The following is a 23,199-nucleotide window of genomic DNA, read 5'->3' as shown; positions in this document are numbered from 1 at the left end:
AAGGGGTGTTTTGGGGCCGTGAGCGCATGTCCACCAGACCCTTAACAAGGCTAATCCCACAGCAGCACATTGCAAGCAGCAATGAGTGGGCACAAGGGCTCCACTCTGCTGCCATCCTTTCAGACAGGCTGAACGCCTTGCTCAGGGAGCAAACACAGAAGTCTTGTTAGCAATGACCAGCAGCAGCAAAATGTCTACAACAGAGTTTGCTCTGGGATAGACTTAGACACCAAGCGTGATGACCAGGTAAAAAAGGGGGGGCAAAAATGATGTCTGTGGGATTTTACACATATCTGACAGAGGTATTTTATTGAGAGATCCAAGCTAGAAGTAAACTAAATCCAAATATAAGTGTGGCATACACTTCAGGAATTCACTGTGGACTTATTTTTTTATGAATTAATGTTGAAGGCATGCTTGTGAAAAAGCAGATACAAAAGATAAGCTTTTTATTCTACTGTTAGTGCAAATACTTTTCTAAACTTTTTTTACTGCTTTATTAATTCAAATGATAAACAAGAGTTTAATGCAGATTGTTTCATAATTAACTTGTTAATTTCCTCAAATTATTCTAATTCCTCTATGAAGTCCCTACTGGAAGTGACAAAATTTATTATACCTGCGAGCCTTGTATTTCATTGCAAATGTTCTCCATGACAGAACAGTAACTGATATGGAGCAGTAAAACTAGATGCTTTCTTTTTAGTTTGAAATAACTTTGAAATGAGAAAATCATGTATTGGTGTGCTTTAACTGTCAGGTAGATTCTTTGAAATCTAAAACCCAAGAAGACTTTTTCCTTTGACATAAAAAAAGGATTTTTTTAAATCAGGCTATTATTTTTTAATTTTTCACTTGAAGAAATGTGATGAAGATTCCAATTATTTCGTTAGGCAGATATGGGTTTCTTTTCTGCATAGACAGATAGTATGAAAGAGTGCAACTCCTATGTTACCTTTCTACAAATACTTTTGATGTTTAAATAAATTAAGTTAGTGGTCATCTTTTAAAATGATGCATTAGGTCTGTGTAGCAAGTAAATTCACCAAGGTAAACTGCAGAGAAAGGTGTTCAATTAATACATTTAATGAAGGACATTTTCATGGAGTCTTTGCAACATGGATGAGAATCATGGTGTAGAAGTTCTACTTTTGGATAAAGACTGCTCATTCTTCCTAGAGAAGATGAAGGATGTCATAAGCACGTAGTTACTGCTAAAACAAACATGCAACAAGCTAAGTTGGCTTATCAATAAGCATCTTCTCATCAAGTTACTATATTCATGCAACAAAGGAGATTCATAAGTATGCAGTTTCTTAGCATTGCCTTCCTAAGGTAATATAGAACACTTGTGTACTCTAGAAACTGAGAGTAGGGGGAAATTTCAAGAATAGGTGGTAGGTAGGTAGGTGGAAAGAATGTAATTTCAGTTGTTAGCATTATAATGCTTGAATAATAATTGTAACTTCCTTTTTTCTATACATACACAGTACGATACAGTAGAATAATAAAAACCTGAGTTTTCCCACGTAGCTTCAAATGTTCTCCAGTAAGAGGTTAAGTCAAGTTCTTGAAGTCCATGCTGAATATCTTGACAAATCTAGAAAATTAGTTTTTAAGAAGCCTTTCCTTGCCTGAAGACTATCAAATTGAAAAAATGTTCAATAGAGTATGCAGTGTTGTGATTGTTATTAGTGCTATAGGCTTGCCAGTATTTTGAAGTTATGATAATTTTGAAATTCAAGGTAATCTTCCCTGGGCATACTGTGACTTTTTAGATTTTTTAGAATTTTCATTTAATTGTCCTTTGCTAAAACATGATACAAATCTTGTATCATTCTCTAACAGGTTAAATTTCTGTTGGCTACAGTAAGGAAGAACAGTCAAATATGGCTCTATTTAATATTTTTAGTAGACATTTTTCATGCTAAGGTGTCTGCCTTTCTTGCAAAATATGAAGTCGAGCAGACTTTTCATATAAAGGTGAGAGTTGAGAGAAGATAAAATATTGTTATATAACATGAGTTATCAATTTTTTTATGTACCATGTTTGAGATGTAAGGAATGTAGTTATGAATTGTTAGTGTGGTACTTTATGCTACTGGTGTTAATTGACTCCAAAAACTTTCCACAGTTCACAGTGATTTCCAAAAATCCCAGAAAAACATGCTTCTGTCTTTAAAAATGATAGTTGGCTACAGATCTATCTAACAAAAAAATGTTACATAGTTGGTGTGGAATTTTATAAAGGCTGTTGTATTTTTTCACAAAAGCAGGTGCTCAGATTTCATTTAAATGATCTCATTTCACTTTTCTTAATTCCCAAGTGGCTTCTTCATAGTTCCTCTAGTTCTGTTTATGCTGTGCAATTAAATAGGTAATTTTATTATTTAAATGTATTTTATAAAATCTCCTTTTTTGTAATAAATTTTTAAAGGAATATTCCAATGTATCTGCTTATTAAACGAAATAATTTAACAATGGAGACTGAGCTGAGGGAAATTATTTAATTTCCTGAAAGTATCTGGGCAAGATCAGGACATGGAATTAACCAACATAGCTGCTTTTAACTTAGTTTCATAACTTACACAAACTGGTCATCTAACTCTTAATGTATTCTCTTACTTTATCAGAGCTTTTTGTACTGTGTTTTAAAAATGAATCTCTTTTGTTGTTTTTTGGGTTTTGATTTTTTTTTTCTGTTTGAATGTCCATGTATTAAACTATATTTTCTAGCTCTATGTTAAACAGCCACACTGGTGCCGATACTAAAAATCACAATGGAATCATGGTGCTATCGATTTTATTTTGAGATTTTTTTCTAGTTTCTAAGATTATTTTTTTATTTGAGTTGTGTCACTATATTTAAAAAGTATTTTTGATAAACAGCTGTGATTGTCTCTCCTGTGCAAAATTACAGTTTGATGGAATTCTCCTCCAGTGATTGCCCTTATGAGAATATCATTGACAGCATAAAAGTCAACTGGCTAGCGAAGATGAAAAAAATGCAAGACCTTCTCTTGAGTGCTATAGAGGAAACCACAAGTTTAGTAGAAAGTGCTTACTCCGTGCAACATGTGTACTGTGCATTTGTGTACTTGTGTACATCAATGCAAAGTCAGCTACCTTTTATGTTTTAAATTTTCTCTTTAAAGGTACTGTAAGCAGTGTTTAGCAAACAGAACTTAATGCATTTTCTCTCTCTTTTTAGGCACAGAAATCATGGATAGAAAGAGCTTTTTACAAGAGGGAATGTGTTCATATCATACCCAGCACCAAAGACCCCCATAGGTAATTGCATGCTACTTGCATGAAAATCAAGTCAGTTACAAGGAAGTGTCTTATCCATACACATGTGTTTGTATGTAGATAAAAATAGTTCATAATGTGATATTTAATAATTGGTTGAATTACAGATGGAAAGATGGATTCCTATGAGCACTATTTTTTTTTACATTTCAAAACATATTTCATCAAAAAGAGACGTGAAATGTCATCAGTGTCTGTATTTAATTTAGAATAATAGAATCACAAAGGTTGCAAAAGACCTCTAAGATCATCTAGTTGGTGGATATTACCAATATTTCCCACTAAACCATGTCCTTCAACAAAACATCTAAATGTCCCCCGAATACCTCCAGGGTCGATGACTCCACCTCCTCCCTGGGCAGCCCATTCCAGCACCTGACCACTCTCCCAGAAAAGAATATTTCCTAACATGCAATGTGAATCTCTCCTGTGCAAGTTGAAGCCATTCTCTCCAGGAATTTCCTGAACTTCAGAAAGAACCTTCTGTTTCTTCAAATATTTGGAACAAAATATTGCCAAAAATATATATACAGAAAATTGTGGTGAACTACTAATTTTGAATATCTGCTAGTGCATGCAAAAGACTATTGATGACCTAATGTCCTCTAGGACATAGAAAATGTTATTGAAATATATGATAATGCAAACAAAATATAGAAAGAAATGTTCATATGTGTACTATATTTGTTTGGGATAGCAAAAATGAGATCAGCAGAGTTGAAAGGCTTTTTAAGGGGATTATAGGCTGTTTATTATGCCTTTTTTGTATACGTGCATGTGATACTAGATTTCTGCTTGTTTAATATCATAGGTGTTGCTGTGGGCGTCTAATCGGTCAACATGTTGGACTGACTCCAAGTATCTCCGTTATCCAGAATGAGAAAAATGAGAGCAGGTTTACTCGCAATGACATCCAGTCAGAGAAGTGGTCCATCAGCAAGCACACGCAGCTCAGCCCAACGGACGCTTTTGGAACCATTGAGTTCCAAGGAGGAGGCCACTCCAATAAAGCCATGGTAATCATGCTTTTCTCTTAGATAAATAACGCTGCCAGCTGAATTATAAAAAAAAAAAAAAAAAAAAAAAAAAAAAAAAAAAAAACATTCCCAAATATTAAACAAATAATTCACTTAGAATTATTATTTAGTGTTAGAATACACGATACGTTATTATGTATGGTGTTCCAAACAACTGGTTAACAGAAGGAGCTGTAAGAGCTAGAGGGCAGCATAAAAGGGGCTACTTTTGTAATAACTAAAGACATGCTAGCATGCAGCTATCTTAATTTTCTTTCAGTGACTCCCTACCTAACTTTTTCTGAATGTTTTAGAATTCAGCTGTGGCTTCCCATTGCTGGGTGTGTCTGCAAGGCTGACAAATTTGAGATAGATTTCCAGAGAGCTCCTCCAGACATATGTTGAAGGATAGACCATTTGGACTTAATTGCTTATCTTTCAGTGAAATAAGAGGCCTACCAGTGTCTAAGCAAAGAACTGAGAAATACTTTTTCTGCTACAAGTTTCCTTGATCAAGGAGGTCTGCATTGTGACTCACTCCTAATACATTGTTATGAAGTAATACAAAGTTATAAGTTATTCTGAATGCATTTTTCCATTAAGTGAGAGAAGTTTGCAGGGTCCACAATGACCTATGCATGTATTTCTACATAGCATTACATGAAAAGAAGTATCTGGCTAGAACTAAACTGCAGTTCCTGTGGCTTTGGGAATCAAAAGCAAGGCTGTATCTAGCATACTATGGCTGAGACAGAGCTCTGGGCAGCTGTGAGCAGAGAGCCAGAACCCACAGGTGCTCTCCAGAATAACCTGCCCAGCAACCTGGTGCTATCTTCTTTGTGTGAGTAGTTCCTTGCAGAATTCTCAGGACTGTTGTAATTAGAAGGATTAGATAGATGGCAGGCTCCATACTGCACTATGAAGAGCCTGGTATTTTGCTCAGATGTGTATGTGGTGGATAGAGATGGAAATATTACTTGGATGATTAGTTCTGTTTACCCAAATGGATGGATTCTGCTATTGCAAACCAGAAAACACTGTTGACCTAAGAAACAAATAGCAAATTAGGTCATTTTTTTGGAAGTATCATAGACATCTTATGTTCACTTGGTAAATAATGACCTAAAAATCTGCAAGGCTGTTGCTAATAAGAGAATATGATTGAGCAAATAACATTTAGACTGAACAAATTGACAACTTCCTTGGCACCAATATGAAACAAACTATGTTGTTAGTATCTTCACAAAGACTGAGAATAAAACAGAATGCTTTTCAAAAAAACTGAGATAGTTTCAGAGAAGTAGTTGCCATCATGCTATTATCTGTATATGATTACATTACTATAAGTGCTTTATGAGAGAGAAATCAGTAGAACTTTCTGAGTGATATACATGAAGAGCTCTTTAAAGCAACAAACTGTCCAAGGCATTTAGAGTAGCTTTGTACTAATCAGGAGTTTAGGGAAGGTGTTGATATTAATTGTGTTACAGTCTGTTGGGATTCTGGTACCATAAGAGAACGGGAGATGCTTCAAGGTATATGCCATGTGCTCAAACAAATATATTTGAAATAAAACAAAGTCAATGTGAACAACAGAAAAACCTTGATGCAGAGTGCAGTCAGGACTTCAAACAAAGAAAAATAAGACCATGAAGTATTTGGAAAAGAGAAGAGAAGCAGGTTAAAAGTATCAGAGATCTAAATAACTAAAAATTCAAGGAAAGCTATAGATGAAACATTTATTGCTTGAAAAACTCTGGATTTATCTTAATAGTTCTAGAATCAGGAAGATGGCTGTATCTATGATCCTACACCTGAAGTGTAGGAACAGAATTCTTCGTAAATTAAGTATCTCTTCAAAAGCTCCAGAAATTCAGTCATTCTGATATTAGGAAAAGTGCTTCAAATTTAGCAATTCACTAAAAATCTCTGAGAGGGTATCCCATTTGGGTAACATCAGTGATGTCTAAAGCACAAATAAGGAGTGAATAATGAACAATAATGACAATTAATTGGTTAATAATAATAATATTAATAAAAATCAAACTTTGTTATATTATAATGTGTTTATCACTAAAAATAGTGTGAAGATGTCCTTACAATCATAATTTCAGTACCACACACATTATTGTGGGCTAGATTTTAGTCAAGGAGCTGGCTAGCTAGCTGTTGCAGTTTTATTAACAGAAAAAAAGATGACTTTTGTCTGAATTTGCTGGACACAAGATTTTTCCCATAATAAGCAACAAACTTACCAAACAAATGTTTTTTCTGTCCACATTTCAAAACCCAAAAGCAGTAAACTTGGAACATAAGTGGAGGAGGGAGGGAGGGAAGGATTGGACGCAACACAACATGAAAAATGAATCTTTGTTCTTTTCTAAAAATAGACTACTTATTTATTTTCTAATTACTGGATATCAAATATCACTATAGCATAAAAGCTGATTTTTCCTAATATTCACATTAAGAAGTAGGTTAATTATATGCCTATTGCCTAAAAGAATAAACTTATAAATGAGCAAGATTTAGCAAGATAACCAAGATCAAGCAGAGCTTCAGGGAAGAAATTTATTTATTTATTATCCTGAAATGAATGCCTATACCTGAAATTTTTAAGCATGATAAACACAGAACAGAAGAGCACCATCTTGTTCTGTGTAAAGAGCAAATCTAGTAGCTTTTTCTGAATCAAGGCTACAAGAAATGAGATGGTATTTTGTAACAGAACCAACCGTAACCTCAAATTTGCAATTGGGAACTAGTACCCATAGTTAATTCATGCAACAAGTCAGTAGATATAAGACCGACAGATAATTATTTCCTCCACTGAAAATAATAGAATTGGATTTTATTAATGCATATATGAATTTGATGGAAAATATACATTTTTTTGCATTTAAAATATATTACTTTGCACACATACTTTCAAGCTTAAAGGGCAGTACAAACTTATAACAATTGACACCAGACTACTAAAAATAATGTCTCTAGTTGGGAAAAACTTTTAACATCAGATATAGATTGGAATGAAACAGTGAAGAGAATTTCAGATTGCTGTTGCCAGTAGGATTGACTATGCCATTGATTTTGATTCTGAAAACATATAAAACAAAAATTCTCAAACAGAATGAATTCTGCTAATACAATTGAGTTGTTAATCTCCAGAGAGACTACACTAAGATATTTAAATCAATAAACAGATGAGAGTACAACAGATTATAAGCATATAGCAGAGGTTTGATAATATTTGTTAATGAGATCAGCTACTGAAGAGGCCTTTCTTTCAGACTTCCTGTAAATACGGATGATCCTGCAAAAAATTTTAAGAGTTTAAGATTTTTATCAATCATCTCTTGCTTTCTTTACAAGCGGCTCATCCCATTAACTTTTAAGAAAAACATTTAATGACTTTGCTGTTCATGTTTCATTGTTTTATGGCCAACTTTCAGTTCTGGCAACTGTAAAAAGTTATCTTCATGTACAGGTGAGAACAGAGAAAGATATGGGGATACACAAACCTTTTCAATAGCCTTTGCAATAAATCAGTCAATTTAAAAGAAATGAGAGAGAAAAGTGATTAATAAAATCTAATCCTCTTGTATCACTTGGCAGTTAGTAGTTTAAGAAATAGCACGCATGATTTCCTCTAACCATATATTAGCAATTTATTACCCTGATTCTGAGAGTAATTATTAAAGTGACATGACAGAATGCATTCCAATTATGGGTAATAATTGGAATGATTTCAAAACAGAGACATTCTGCTCATTAGTTCACTAGCTTAGGCTATTTTGCTGTGATGCATTTTGCATTGAACCTATGACCAAACTTAACTAGTTCTTAAAAGTTAGCACCTGCCCTTCCATAGGGGGGAAAAAAAAAAAACAGCTTTACATAATATTCTTATAACTTTAAAATTCCTTTAAAATGGTTTTTCAAGGTTACCTAGAAGATGGTTGTTTGAAGAACTTCAGTGAGTTAAATTCTTTCATTGTACTTTTTAATAACTTCCTCCTAATCAAATCCATTCCAATAATACTTTGGGCTTAATGTTTCTTATGGATCACAGGATCATTAAAGTACATAAATAGAATTCTGAAGCATATGTTTCTCTCATAGACTTTCTTATATATGGATTTTTCACACATATACTTTAATAACGATGTTAAGAAATCAACAACATAAATGTGTATTTTTGCTTTTCAAATGTATTGAGTCTTGTCAAGGCTGTGTAAAAAGCACATTAAGAGCCATGAGTGTTGTGAAAATGTAGAGATAATCCTTTAAATTGTGTAACTCAGAAAAAAAGTACCAAGCTTTTTTTTTTTTTTTTTTGTTATTGAATTTATATTCAAAGGGCATTTAACAGAATTCAAAAGATGGTGTCATATATGAAGAAAAATGGAGAATAACACAGAAAGACGTCTGTTCAAAGGCCATGTAAATCAATGATGCTCCTTCCACTGGCTGTTTAGTGAAACTTAGAGAAGCCTTCAGATGTTAAGGAGAAAATTAACTTACAAGGAGCCAGTTTGATTTTGCTCTAAGTTACAGTTTTGCTGTTGAATTTAGTGAGAAAAAGGTCAGACTTATTTTCTGTGAAAGTTACACTTTGAGAGATCAATCTTTAGCTTGTAGAACTACCTGCAGTGCTGGAATCTTATCTGAAACAGGGGAAATATCCACCCAGTCTTTGCTCGCATCAAAGAGAACCAGAAGAGCAGTGTGTGATTGCCTGCCAGATCACAGAATGTTGTCTGAAGATATTTTCATTGATGAAATAAAATAAAATCAGGCTTTATTCTGAATCTTTCTCCTTCCTGTGACTCTCATCAGCTGTTATGCACCATGTACTTTCAGAAGATGGCAGTTCTTGAGTAACAGTCATATTTTTACCACTCAGTAACCTTGACTTTTACCCTAAGGCACTGGAGTCCAACTTGCAAACATTTGGCTGTTTGATGGGCAGTAGGCATGGTTATTTTTCAAGAAGCAATGTGATAAAAAAAAGAAACAAGTGTTGGCATTAAATGGTGCTCTTGCTGACAGCCTCAATGCTAGTTTTGGTATTGAGTGGGCAAGACAAACATGGTGATCTTTCATTTTATGGTCATATGTTGACATCAGTCAAGTCTGTCAGGGTATAAAAAGACACTAAAAAGTCAAAAAAGCAGTTACTAGATGGATTATGTAATATACAATTGATGTCACTGGTACCTTCGTTTTAGTAGCAGACAGAATGACGCTGTGACCTGTGCTTTCCAAAAGTTTCTTTTGGTCATTACTGATATGAATTCAATTTGTCTAATTACCTGCTTAAAGCTCACAGTCTGACTTTCCCAGAAACACACTGAAGTGGCAATGATACCACAACATAATCTCCATACTTAGACCAGGATAGTGTTTTTGTACACAGATGATGTTTCTCTGTCAGTGCCTGCAGTTTAATGAGTAGTAGCACTTTGCAGGGTTGGTTGTCCCTAGGGTCAGGGCAAAGGGAATAAGGATTAAGTCACTTAACACCTCTCCCGTGTGTTAAAATTTTGGCAGCCCCTGAATCCTAATCAAAACCATTACTCTCACCATTTGATCTGATCAGTGAGATTTTCCCATGAAGGTAGTTGTATGGGTAGCTGCTGCTGGTACAGTTAGCGTATAGAAGCTCAGGAGTACCATACACCATGTCAAACATCATTAGTGTATGCTGTTTGTCTTGCAGCTGTTAAGAATGTGCATGACAATTACAGAAAACATTACTGATGTACTGGGACAAATATAGATTCACAAGTTCATATTCATCTTTCAGTTTTGCTATGTCCCACTTGCGTTCCTCAGGTGATTTGCACAAATAGGCTTCTGCTTCCAGAAATGAAGCAGAAAATGGCTATTCGTTTTTTCTCGCAAAGAAACCTGGATATTATCAATTTCTTCTGGAAAAAAAGTTGAGTCCATATTTCTTACTCAACTGGAAAGATGTCCACCTTACTAACATGTGCTTACTGAAGCAGAACAATCTTATGGTTATAAATATGATTAGACGTGATAAAAAGGGACAAAGGAATTACAATATATATGTGGATATCATGTTATTTGTCATGCTGCAATGAGTAATATAAATCTGGGTATTCCTACAGCTGAAAACAAAGGTCCCTGTGTAATGTACCTGATGGCTGTGCAAACCATCAGGGGAAAGAATCCTGAAATAACTCTATACGTATTGGTTCAAAGAGACATTTGATAGGTTACTGGCTTTTGATATCCTACTTTGGTAAAGGTGGCCCTTCTAAATCTTGTAGGCTATAGAAAGGTTTTATATCATCTTTTATAAGCCTTTGGTGCTCTATAAAAAAAAAAATCAAAAAAGCATCTGCTGTGGTACAAGTTTTGTGAAACTATTCATACATCAGCAATGGAAAGAGTGAGGAAAAGAACCCAAAAGAGAAGGGCTTACCAGGCAGAGAACGGTCTGTGTGCATTGTAGTGGGACTATAGAGAATTTGAAGGCAGTTGCTACCTTTGAGCACACGCACACAGATGGACATATTCTCCCTTGGGATAAAATGCAGATGCAATACAGAAGAGCCAAGATCTGGAAATGTCTAAGTGTGTTTTAGAGTAATTTTAAGGGGCCTATGCTTTGTCAGGCAAATTTCTGAATATGTGCAAATTAGTCTGTAAGTCATAAGACAGCATTTTTTCATTTGAAAAGTACATTTTTCATAGTCTTGCTCAGTTTAAACTTGTATGTAATTGAATAACCAAATTTGTTTCTGTTACTTCCTGTTTTGAGTGTTTGATTTCGTTAATTTCAAAATAAGATACAAGCAAATTTAGTTGTGACTGGGTTGTTTTTGTCAGACTACTCAAATATTTCCATTTTCTGAATCATTAATTTCAAGACATATACCTATTAAATGTTAAGCATACAGATACAATTCCCTAAAAGGATAACCATCCAGCCTGTGAGTTGAGAGTGTTCCATTATTCCTAGTAGCCTAGTTTTCTACAAAAATCTGCAAAAATTACCAACTTTGCAATTAGTTAATGCTTTTATCATGAAGTTTGCCTTTTTTTTCTGTGTTCTATTGAGCATAGCTAATATACATTAGGCATCACTCAGTATAACCAGTCTTTTTTTTTCTTTACTACTGCCCTTATTTCTGCAGTATGTACGCGTGTCTTTTGACACAAAACCTGACCTCCTTCTGCACCTGATGACCAAAGAGTGGCAGCTTGAGCTCCCAAAACTTCTCATCTCTGTGCATGGGGGACTTCAGAATTTTGAACTTCAGCCAAAGCTCAAGCAAGTCTTTGGGAAAGGCCTCATTAAGGCTGCTATGACAACTGGAGCATGGATATTCACTGGAGGAGTAAACACAGGTAACAGCAACCTTGAAATGAAGTCACAGTGGCATCTATGAAAAAAAAAAAATAGGGTTGATCAGATTAGGTAAACATGGCATGTTTTATTTTATTAGTGCTGATGGTACTATGTGTAAATATGAAAATGCCAAGTTTATACCAGTCTGGTAGCTACCAAGGAATACAAGGTTTACTTAAGCAGGTAAACACACTGGGGAGATGAAAATAAAACCTCCTGTAAGGCAATTATATTAGTAGTGAAGACTTGACAAGATCAACAGTCACCTACAGAGACAGAATACTAACCAGAAGCTCAAGAAGCCAAACTTATATTGCATAAAACAAAAAACATTTGTCCAGAAAAGATATTTCACTTTCTGTTTTAAGACGATCTGAAATGCTAAAGGAAAAAAATGTTGTTGTGATAGAAAACTTTACTGTGAATAAGTATTACTTTTTCCTTTCCTGCAGACCTATATTTTCCTATTACCCCTGGAGCAAGGGAGATAATATTGCCATTTGTATTCAAAGTTAAATACATCTGTAACATACCATATGGGCCTTCTAAGAACCCAAGATAGCAGCTGACTCAACTCTTCTGTGAGACAGCACATCAATTTGGGGAATAATCTGCTAAACCTAGTTCCCTAGATAAATAAATGTTGGGAATTAGCTTCCCAGCTATTCTCCCTGCAAGGAGACAGAGTAGAGAAGAGAGTCAGGAGAAAAACAAAGATTTCTGCTAAAGATAAGTGCAAAAAGTTTTGAGCCAGGACTGATGTACTTGTCAATTCTTGCCATTCTTATTTGCTACAGCAAGACTATAATTTTTACTTCAGGAATCCCACAGAGTGTATCCTCTTACTGTCTATGGAATATGTTGTAATCACTCTATGCATTAGTTTTAATACTCTGGGAATCAAATGCTATGTATTTGAATATGTGTGCTAAATGAAAGTCTTGGGCTATTTAGCTTACTATTTAAAACAATAGTAGGTTTTATAACATCAGCAATATAAATAGAAAAGAAGAGACATAATTTTTGGTCTGTTAGATAAATAAATATCTGTGTTATACACGTATAGGCAACATCCCTCATGACTCTGCAGAACAAGGAAGAAAATCAGGTTAAATTTTTACCACTTTACTGTGGTGATAATTGTGTTATTTGCCCAATACTGTCGTGATGACATTGCAAAGACAGACAAGTTTTTAATTTAAAAACATATTAGAAAACTGTAGAAATTGTACAATCACTGCAGCATACACACCACATAAACACTGGAAATCATCCTACAGAAATTTTATAAGCAAGAACCAAATACAGCATTTGCATTTAGCAAACACATGACTGCATAATACTAATTTTTCAAAGCATCATAGTTGTGAATGCCAAAACAGTGCAAATAAATCAGAAATGTCAACATTGTCACTCTTGAATTTTTTTTCGTGTAATCTAAAGCAACCTACTCAAAACAATTAACTTCAAGTTGTGATATGTTATTATAAAAAGGCATAATTTTGTGTTCTTGAATACCTCCGGTTGCTACTTCTGAATCACGTTGCAGAATACCAGGTTGCTTCAGGTCTAGGTTTTAAAATTACATAGGTGAAAATTAAGTGTTTTATCTCTATGTGACATTGTAAAAAATTAAGATTTTTTCTATCTAGTCAGTTCTGTTCACATTGAATTTTTTACATCAGGTTTCTCTCAAGGAGAAGTGAAAAATCCTGAAAAGCTTCCGTCATGTTGTGAATAAGTGTGCCAGGGATGGTACTTATCTAACTATAAACCTGATTAGTACATAACTTCAACAAGCTGCTCAGAATATTCATCCTATATTGAAAGTTGATTATCTTAAATAGCTGAATTTCTTATACTCTGGCTTATAGTTTAAATTATAGCTGATTCATTAGGAGAGAGTGGTTGCTTCTTTTTCCTTTTAAACCACAGGAAGGAAACGTGCTCAAGGACTTCAATGTTTTGTCTCTTTATTTTTTATATGGTTCATTTAAAGTGCAGATAAGCTTGACTAGAATTTTACCTACTGTGTGACTGTTACATTTACAATCCAGTTATTTTGGAATTCATGGAATCAGAAAAAGAAGCAAATGGAGAGACGGAGTAACAGATAACAACCAGAGCAAATCCAAAGGTCTGCCGCAGTGCGTTTGGAAGCAACAGATAAGCAAATGGATGGACAGATAGATAAATAAACAAATAAATTATTGATATGCGGATCAAACACTGATTTTGTGGAGATGAAGGAGGAATGGATTATGTCCTTTGCACTAGGATACATCTGGAACACTGACAAAGTGCATCAAAAGCATACAAGCAATCTTTTCTTTTTTCATTGTTGTGCTTGCTTCTATGTTTGGGAAGGATACACAGTCTGTTTGCGTGCATGTGCATTTGTGAACACAAGTACAGATAAGCAAGTTACAGTCAGCTCTCATTGTTTCTCTTTTTATTTCTAGGCCTGCGTAAATATTTTTCCTGCTACCTCATTTAATAATTTTGTAGGTTAGATAAAACAAACATATAATATTTCTTTAACAGTTATCAGTGAAAAAATATTCATATCTTCACTGACAAGCATTAAGTTGTCTTCATCCGTTGCATAGGAGATCCCTAGGGTGCTTACCATATCATAACATATAAATCCATACCAAAATGAGCAAAAGTATCATTATTTTTAAATCTCTGTTTTATGCCTTTTCCCCCAGGAGTCATTCGACATGTTGGAGATGCACTGAAAGATCATGCCTCAAAATCCAGAGGGAAGATCTGCACCATTGGTATAGCTCCCTGGGGGATCGTGGAAAATCAAGAAGATCTGATTGGCAAAGATGTAAGTCCTGTGTGGACAGAGATAACCTTGAATATATATAAATTTTGCAGTTATTTTCCTTTTTTCTCCATCCTGAACTTCTTATAGAATTAATGTCTGCAACAACAGAAAATCAGTAGGTACCCAGAGCTTCCACTATAGGTAATAACAATTTTGACATAGCAACAACAAAAATAACGAGGTCAAGAAATAGAAATTTGCAGTACCTTCTAGAACATATATTTTGTTTTAAAATAAATCACAAAGAAAATGTACTAAAGTTTCATCTTTCAATCATTATGCATTGGAAAGCTTGAAGTCGGATCCATTTTGCAGCGGTATTATAATGTATTGGTTATATTCATGCTTACTGACAGTCTCCCATGCAACATATTCCATCCTATTACTTTTTATTACCTCAACTGAGAAAAATCTTATAAATGTTGGCCATGAGATCAAACCTCAGTGAATCATAACACCAGTTACCTTCTAACAGGCCATCTCTCTGTCACTCAGAAAAATTAACTACCTTCATTTGAAGTGGCTTCTGATAAATCAAAAATACTTAGTGTTATCATCATAGAGAAAGGAATAACAGTTAAAAAAAAAGAAGTGAAGCAAACATTTTTAGGTAAAGTCTTCCATGAGTGCAGCCATGATTGCATCATTGGAGCTACAATTAGAGAGTTATCACCAGTAACAAGAACAGTACTAAAATATATCTATGGTGGACAAAATAGAATTTTTTCCTTTGAGCTCTGTGACCCCTGATATTTCCATTAAAAGGTTGATTGGTGGAATAACGCAACACTGAGGCATCTTGAGTGTTACTGCTTTCTATTAGACATGTAAGCTTTATGCTTACTAATATTGCATTTCGTCTTCAATTTTATAATCTCGTAGGCTACATTATAAAACTCTTCATAGATCACTGAATTGTCTGCAAGCTTTTTGCACTCATTAACCTCAAAACTCCACATGACTCATTTTGAGGTAGGCTACTTGTTACTAAATCTTCTTAGTGATTAGTTGTTGCAAAAAATAACCTTTCCTTCATAACACTTTCCGTCCTTTTCTCTATAATTTCCAGTTACTAAACCCTCAAAGAATTTTCAGTGTATGCAGTTTCTTTTGAAACACTTGGTGAGCAAGTGTTTTGAAAATCAAAGTGCACTGTATTGACTGGCTCATTAGAGGTGAATGCTGTGAAATGAACCAAGAAGAGGGAATATAAATTACCACAGGAATATAAAATGAACTGTCATTAAGCAAAACACACAAGGCACAAAAGATTGCATGGGGGAAAAAAACTGTCAGGCAATAGTGAAATGCCTGTTGAACTTCAGCATCAACATGGCTTTATGCCTATATGCTCTATGTCTGGTTAAATTATGATCAAAACTGGGGTGTTGTCAAAGCATACCCTCACAGCTTGGAACAGCATCAGATACAGAAAATAATCATGGAATATTAGTGGAGAGGAGGAGTTTATTTCTGCCAGTGCACATGCCCCACTACATGCTGCCTCTCCATGCTTTGTGGCACAACAGGTTTGATCAGCAGAGCTGTGCTTCTGCTAATTCTCCAACACTTTTCTGGCCTGTGTCATGACTGAAGTCATAGCTGAGAAGTTTTGTTACATTTACCAGCCAAATCAGTCACCTCTTGGGTAGCCAAAGGGTTCTCTTCAGACTCATGAAGATAAATGGGCAAGTAAATTAAGCAAAATATTACTGTTGTTTGTTATTTGTTATTTTGACAGCTAAAAGTCCCAGAGGAGACTAATCTTACTCTGATATGGTAAAAGCAAAACAGTAGAAAATGGTGCCTAGCTTAACACACTTAGATTCTAATTTAAAAACAAAGCACTCAAAAGAAAGTTAGACTGTTGATTTATTTCCAATTTTCTAATACAAAAGCTGAGAAAGTAATGTTGCTTGCTAATCTTGTGGAATCTATTACAGCCATTTTTCCCTTTACACATGGAGCCATTTTTCCATCTAAAGAAACGCAGTCTGTGAGTCTCTGTAGTGTGCATGTCACTGAGTCTTCCTTTGCAGAGTCTGTTCAGCCCTTTAATTGCTCATCACCACAGTAGGAACAGTGTCTGGATTAGGAGTGCTTTGATTTCATTACTTGCTGTTTGCTCTGTGAAGTCAACTAAGTCTCATTTTTTAGTCCAGAGAAGCTATTATTTCAGTTTCAAATCAATATATGCTTTTACTGTTTAACTTAGTGAAGAAAAAAACTTCCCCAGCAATATGATATGTCACTGATCTTTAGCAGTGCTTTAGTATATGACCTCAAGTAGAATGCCTTGGATTAGTGATTAAAGGTTTGAAAACAAAAAGCCTTTTTCTTATTGATTTCATTAAAAGGTAAAATTGATCTCCTGTGCTGCCATGCCAAATCACTCCAAAACCTGTTACCCACTCTTCCATGCCTGCTATAAGAATCTCTTCATGTGTAGATTCAGCAGGTTAACGTAAGAAGAAATTCCTAATTTTTCTACCTTTTTTTTATGCATTTCATTTGTGAGTTATGAGTTTCTCTTCCCATATTTCTCCTCTGATATTTGAATATCAGAGGAGATATATTTGAATATCAGCAGTGAGTGCATGGCACAAAATGAAACTCACCAGAGGTTCTGGAGAAGGTAGAATACTTATAATTTTTATCAAAGGCTCTACTCAGTAAAGAGAAAGTATCTGTGGTCAGCTGAAATCTCTGCAGCAGAGCACACAATGCAAAATACAAGCCTTCTCTTTAAACTTGTAGCATAAATAAGTAACAGTACTGTATTTAAGCAAAAATGTATTAACAGAAAGAAAAATACTTTCACACAGCAGATTACTACGTATGTACATAACACTCTACCAAATATTACCATATATATATATATATACAACCATTTTCATGTTCCAAAATAAATTATACTTTTTACTCTTTAGAATTCAGATGCTTACAATGGCATCATTGTCACTAGTAGATATTCTTTATGGACTTGTTCAGAACATTAAGGGAAAAAAAAGCACAAAATAAAAAGTACACAAGTGAGTATTCTGTTACTTGAAGTCTACTCTCTTGTACAGTTGACATCATAAAAATGAAAAGTAAAAATGGTCTCCTTTCATATAAGGCCTATATTGGACCTATATTTGGTTGAATCCAACCTTACGTATTTATCTTGCTAAAAAATAGAACCTGACTTTCTCAGTCTGTGTCTAGAATTATTAAAAACTGTACTTTCATAACCACCATTTTTTATATCAGCACAGATGTTGGATTTTATAACTTTAACTGGATGTGAAAGCATGTCATCAACAAAGTCTTCTGTAGAGTGCTCAAACAGTATAGCAGATCTCAGTAGTCCTGCTCTACTTGCTAATATTTTAAGTTTTTCAGCATTCATTTGGATGGTGGAATAGAGAGGATATTTCAAAGCTGGAAGGTTGTGTGCACTTTGGAAGGCTGCATCACAACAGTGTCTGAAGTCAAGTGTTATGAACTTCTCAAAATCACTGGGACAATAAATTAACTGACTGGGCAGCTTATTCAGGAAAGACAAAGACTACTTACTGTAGTGTATCACCAGGAAATTACTGAAAGTTTAAAACTTAATTATTGAAAGTTACAGCCTAATAACAGAACGCTTTTTCAGAATTATGTTGGAATTTACAGATGAGATTGCCATACAACATACAGAGTCACTTATTTGTATAACAATGGACATGGGTAAGGCATGTCTGTAGTTATATGACAAGTTTAGCGCAAACTGGAAATGAAGAAAATGTGTCTGATGTGGAAAACTTACAGACCTGGGATTCTTTACTAGGTATTTAAGCCAGACTGACTGAGAAAGACTTACTTTCACCATCACACCAGGTTCTGCTCACTCCTTTCTAACTGATCTCGTCTGTAAATACCCCATTATAAATAACTTCAGCTGAGTACCACTGTGCCAGAACCAAGTGCCTTTCATTTTCAGAATAACACCATCTTCCTTGAGATGACTAAAGGTTATCTAAATCAGAAAAAAATATTCATTTATGCATTAAAGAGGTTACATGTTTTCATTTTTACTTAGTACGTCTGCAAAATAATGTTAGACTACAGCATGAAACTCTTTTAAACAGCATGAGACTTCCTTTTCGCTTTCACACATCTCTGTTTTATACTATAAGGAAGATTCATCTTTGCTTTAACTACTCTGCAGATTTCAGAATAACAGTGAAAGTTACAAATTTTAGGCAAGATCTGACTTACTTTGGTAGATAATTTTTCTATTTTTAAAGAAATACATTACTTGTAGTTAAATAGAATTCTGGAAAAAGATTATAGGTAACCATCAGTAGTTTACAAATTCATTTCACTATGACTTTTGTCTTGTGTCAAAGCATCAGAGTCTCTTTCTCATGTCAGGTTTGAGCCAGAAGATAATTACCCTAAGGAAAAGTGTAGGGAAGGGAGATTCAGCTCTCGTTGCAAACTACAGTGAGAGAAGCATGCCTGAGGCAAAGCTGGGGACAGTAATATTTGTAGCATATACAGAGGCTTTGGACAAGGATTCTCCTGGGATCCTTTAAATTAAACCAAGAACTGTTCTGTTCCCTGGAGTACCCCAGAACAGTGGGGCATCACAAAAAGCATAATTTGAACAACTCCTGCTCAGTCTTTCAGAAGCAAAGTTTGCATCTTTCTTTCTCCTTGCACCGTTATACTGAACATACTGAGTTTGTTGTAAATGCCTTATCTGCATCTAGATTTGTGTGTTGGATTGCATGACACATGCATGCTTCGACACTGATGGAGAAATGTGTTAGGAGGTGTGGTACAGGCCAAGACACAAGCAGGGGAGTCTTTTACTGCATCAGGTTACCAGTCAATATCAGTGACTCCCCTTGTCCCCCACTTTGGGCCCCCCAGCACCTGATTCATTTCTCTTCCGCCACTAATTACTGTATTACATTTTTTGTCATTGTCCCTTTTGATATACCTGAAGGCACTGTCTCTATGCTCAGTATCATGTGCCTGTGGGAAATGTAAAAGAAGTGTACTAGTGCTTTTATTCCAAGCTTATTGTCTCCTCAGGAGGCAGAGACAAGCACTGCAGTTGGTCCACCTCCTCAACTATTGACAGCACAGGGAATGAGTCCTCACCTTGAGCAGTGTGGCTATTGCATCACAGCATGCTGCTCTCACAGTTGTTATCCTGTTCTTAGAAGGGTTGTCTTGAGCATAAACGCTTCCTTTAACTCTGCAGAAAAATTGCCAGGGGACATTATTCCCACCTCTTCATGTGGAAAGAGGATGAAAATTATTCTCTCTTCTCAGACTGCAAAGAGGATGAGAAGAGATTAAAGTTAAACTTTTTCCAGCCTTTTATCTTGCCTGTAAAATGGAAGAGATTTGAAAGAACAAACGTATGGGAACTGCAAGAGTGAGAAACTGAAAGTCTGCTGAGTGCTTCAGTAAAGTGGTTTACCTCAAAGCTTAAGATTTTGTTGCCTTCCTGAGGATTTTACTTATCCTTTAATCATGATCACGTGGTTTGTGAACTTCAGTACTAAAAAAGGATTTTCAGCTATTCAACTATACATGCTGTGAACAGATCAATTGAAAATAATTGTATTCTTGTTTTCCAATCAATAGATTTTATAAATAAGATTCACCTTGCAGTTAATCATCAAACACAAAGCCAAAGCAAAACCTTCTACTCTGCCCTCAAGGAGCATTACTAAGTCAGTATGTGGAGTCTTTGGTGCTGCAGCTCATTAGAAAATCAAGTCAAGCTATACTGTATAAAATCTTGAGCCATAGCTCTTGGGGAAAAAACACAGCTCTTCAGTAAAACTATATTCATAGCAGCTGACTGTCCTTAGTGTGATTGAAACATAAACTGGCAACTCAAGTCGTTCCTCTTCTGCCAGATCTTGCTGCCTTGTCCCTCCGTTTTGAGAGAGCAGGTATCAACTGCTTAGCATGTAATTGTTTCAGCTAGATTTTGTTTGTGTGAGAAAGAACCTTTGGTTCATCTTTCTGATGGTAGCATGTGAGACATGGTTTTTGTGTGTAGAAGTTAGTTAACAAGCATCTTCTAACAGCATACTGATAGATGTTAAGCTGTACTGCCTTGTAGAATAAATGCTTTATGAATGGGATACCAAAAGAAAAAGTACAAAAGAAACACCTGTTCCCGCAGCCTTAGAGCACACAGCCTTGCTGCTGCCCTCTTGTCTTCTCAGAGCCTTTTCAGGACAGATAGCTTAGTAAGTATTTTGAGTGCAACAGTTTTGGATATATCTGTCTATTTCCCCTTGCCATGAATGAGTTGACCAATGTGCTGCAACAAATCCCAAGTGAAACAGACAGAAAGGTATCTCTGACCAAAGAATATCTAATACATGATCTTTATAAAGAATTATTTCTCAATTAGATAACTCTTTTGAACAACAAAATGGGATCTAATCTTATAAAAAATAGTAAGTTAATTTATTTCTGTCTGCAAGTAGTCTCTTCTCAAAATATGATAAAATAGTTTTGTACATTGAATAGGATAAGATTTTTTTAGATTTCCCTAAAGTACAATGCTAGAGTTTGAAGAAAATATCTTGCAGAAGAAGCATAGAAGAGATAAGTTTTATAACATGTCAGGTCAGCATTTCTTTAGCCAGGGCTTCATGTTACAGATTGCAAGGAATTTTGTCTTTCAAAATGGAGACATGTAAAAACTGTGGAGAAATGTATTTCTATCAAATGTCTTTGACTGATCAGCCATAAGCCCTCTACACAACGGCAATTCTTAAGTCACATTAGTGCATCCTTATACATGTCACTGAAAATCCACGAAGGTAGCTGAAAACCAAACATAGACCAGCTTTGTTCTGACTGGAAGCCATACATAGGATAGAATTGCAGCAATTTAATCTGCTTATCTACAAAAAAGCTTCTTCTGACACAAATTAATCAAAGGAAGTGTTGCAGATTCTCCATTGAATCAAAACTTTATGAAGTTACTGTCAATGCAGTTAACTGTCTTGTCATGAGCTGTCTTTTTTTTTTCCACAAAGAAATTGAAGATATGGTGTAATGTCATGTCTACACCTCTCTTAAGAGTGGCACTCACCTATTCTGGAGTGTCTGTGAACGGCTTCCAGTGCTGGTGGCTCTCAGTGACCTATAACAGAGACATAGTACTTCTGGGACCTATGAAGAAAGAATCAAAGACCTCAACTGGAAGACAAGAAGACTAATGGAAGCACTATTGAAAAGCAGGAGCAAAGAGCGTGTACATCATGTGTATGTTCATAGGGACCTTTGGAATTCATTAGCTGGACTTGCTTCCAGAACAGTGTCCACTGATACCAGTGAAACAGATTACAGTGGGAAACTCTCTAAGCAGTGTCTACATCTAAAAGGTCATCATTTGCCACTGTAAGTGTGGAAAGGTTTAAGTGCAAATGTTATTTTCTGTTTTGCAGAAAGAAGACTGCAGTGTTCAAGTACAAAAATTCAGTGGTCTTTCACAAACAATTTTGTTTTTATCATCTTGTCAACTAGCGTGTGATAACTCCTACAATTCAGAGACCTTTTCTGTTTAGTACTGTTTTTCACTCTGTCTCCAAATTGCAGGTGGTCCGACCATACCAGACAATGTCCAATCCCATGAGTAAATTGACAGTACTCAACAGTATGCATTCACATTTCATTTTGGCTGACAATGGCACTACTGGCAAATATGGAGCAGAGGTGAAACTTCGTAGACAGCTGGAAAAGCACATTTCACTTCAGAAGATAAATACACGTGAGTAACATTTTCTTTATACTGTTTTATAATTACAATTACATAAAAAAATAATTAGAAATAGGCAGTAATTTATGTATATTTCAGGGAGCACTATCTACTAGCTAATGTGATGGATGAGCAAGTAATGATGAACAAAGCTAATACAATTTGATTTTGGAGTAGTGTATGCAAGATTGCAGCACAAAAATATAAATGAATTTGTTTTTGATAAGTTTCAAACAGTATTTGACAAAACTCTTCTGATTTGACTTAAATGGTTGGTAACCCCCATCTCCTCAAAACTATATGCAATTCTGGTCCCTTCATTTCATAATCACTGAATCATAGAGTCATTATGGTTGGAAAAGACCACTGAGGCGATCCAGTAAAGATAGAGAGAAGAGTGACAAAAAGAGCTTTTTGTGACAAAATCTTTGAAATTTGGAATGTCTGTAGATGAACAGACGTATAAAATTCTGTGGTACACAGAAAAGTTGAAGGAGAAATGACTGTACAACTCAAGTAGGCCCAGAGTCATCAATATTTAGAGCCAGAGAGTGTTACCCTGTAAAGTTGTGAAGTGTTACTCCGTGTTTGCACTATATTTACTACTCTTAGACAGCTGTCATTGACTACAGCCAGAGACAGAATATAAGACCAGGTGATCCTGTAAATAAATAAAATATAATGTCTCAATATTGATATTATTCTTTCTGTAATGTTACAAAAGCTTAATTTAGATGTGACATTTACTTCTTTTAGGATGTTTTTATTTTTGTTATAATTATTTCCTTCTACTTAGTACAAACTTAGTGCTAGCAAAAGAGAAAAGGATCAGTTCTGTAAATTGAAGTTAGTACTTACTTAGGGAGTAAATCTTCAGCTCCAC

At 35.2% G+C, this 23,199-nt stretch overlaps 1 protein-coding gene across 1 annotated transcript in view; it reads left to right on the top strand.

Moving 5' to 3' along the window:
* The first annotated feature begins 238 nt into the window (after window positions 1-238).
* The window catches only part of TRPM3 (transient receptor potential cation channel subfamily M member 3), a 134,791-nt gene continuing 111,830 nt past the window's right edge, over window positions 239-23,199 (top strand). Inside the window, exons 1-5 of the mRNA XM_085214067.1 lie at window positions 239-246; window positions 4,121-4,325; window positions 11,495-11,708; window positions 14,421-14,545; window positions 22,157-22,328. Coding sequence (XP_085070193.1) covers window positions 239-246; window positions 4,121-4,325; window positions 11,495-11,708; window positions 14,421-14,545; window positions 22,157-22,328 — 724 coding nt within the window. The remainder of the gene's footprint in view (window positions 247-4,120; window positions 4,326-11,494; window positions 11,709-14,420; window positions 14,546-22,156; window positions 22,329-23,199) is intronic.

The sequence above is a fragment of the Meleagris gallopavo genome, chromosome Z (genome assembly GCF_905368555.1).
Source record: "Meleagris gallopavo chromosome Z, MGAL_WU_HG_1.1, whole genome shotgun sequence".
Taxonomy (NCBI): domain Eukaryota; kingdom Metazoa; phylum Chordata; class Aves; order Galliformes; family Phasianidae; genus Meleagris; species Meleagris gallopavo.
The sequence above is the reverse complement of the archived record's forward strand: the minus strand, read 5'-3'. Positions and strand labels throughout refer to the sequence as shown.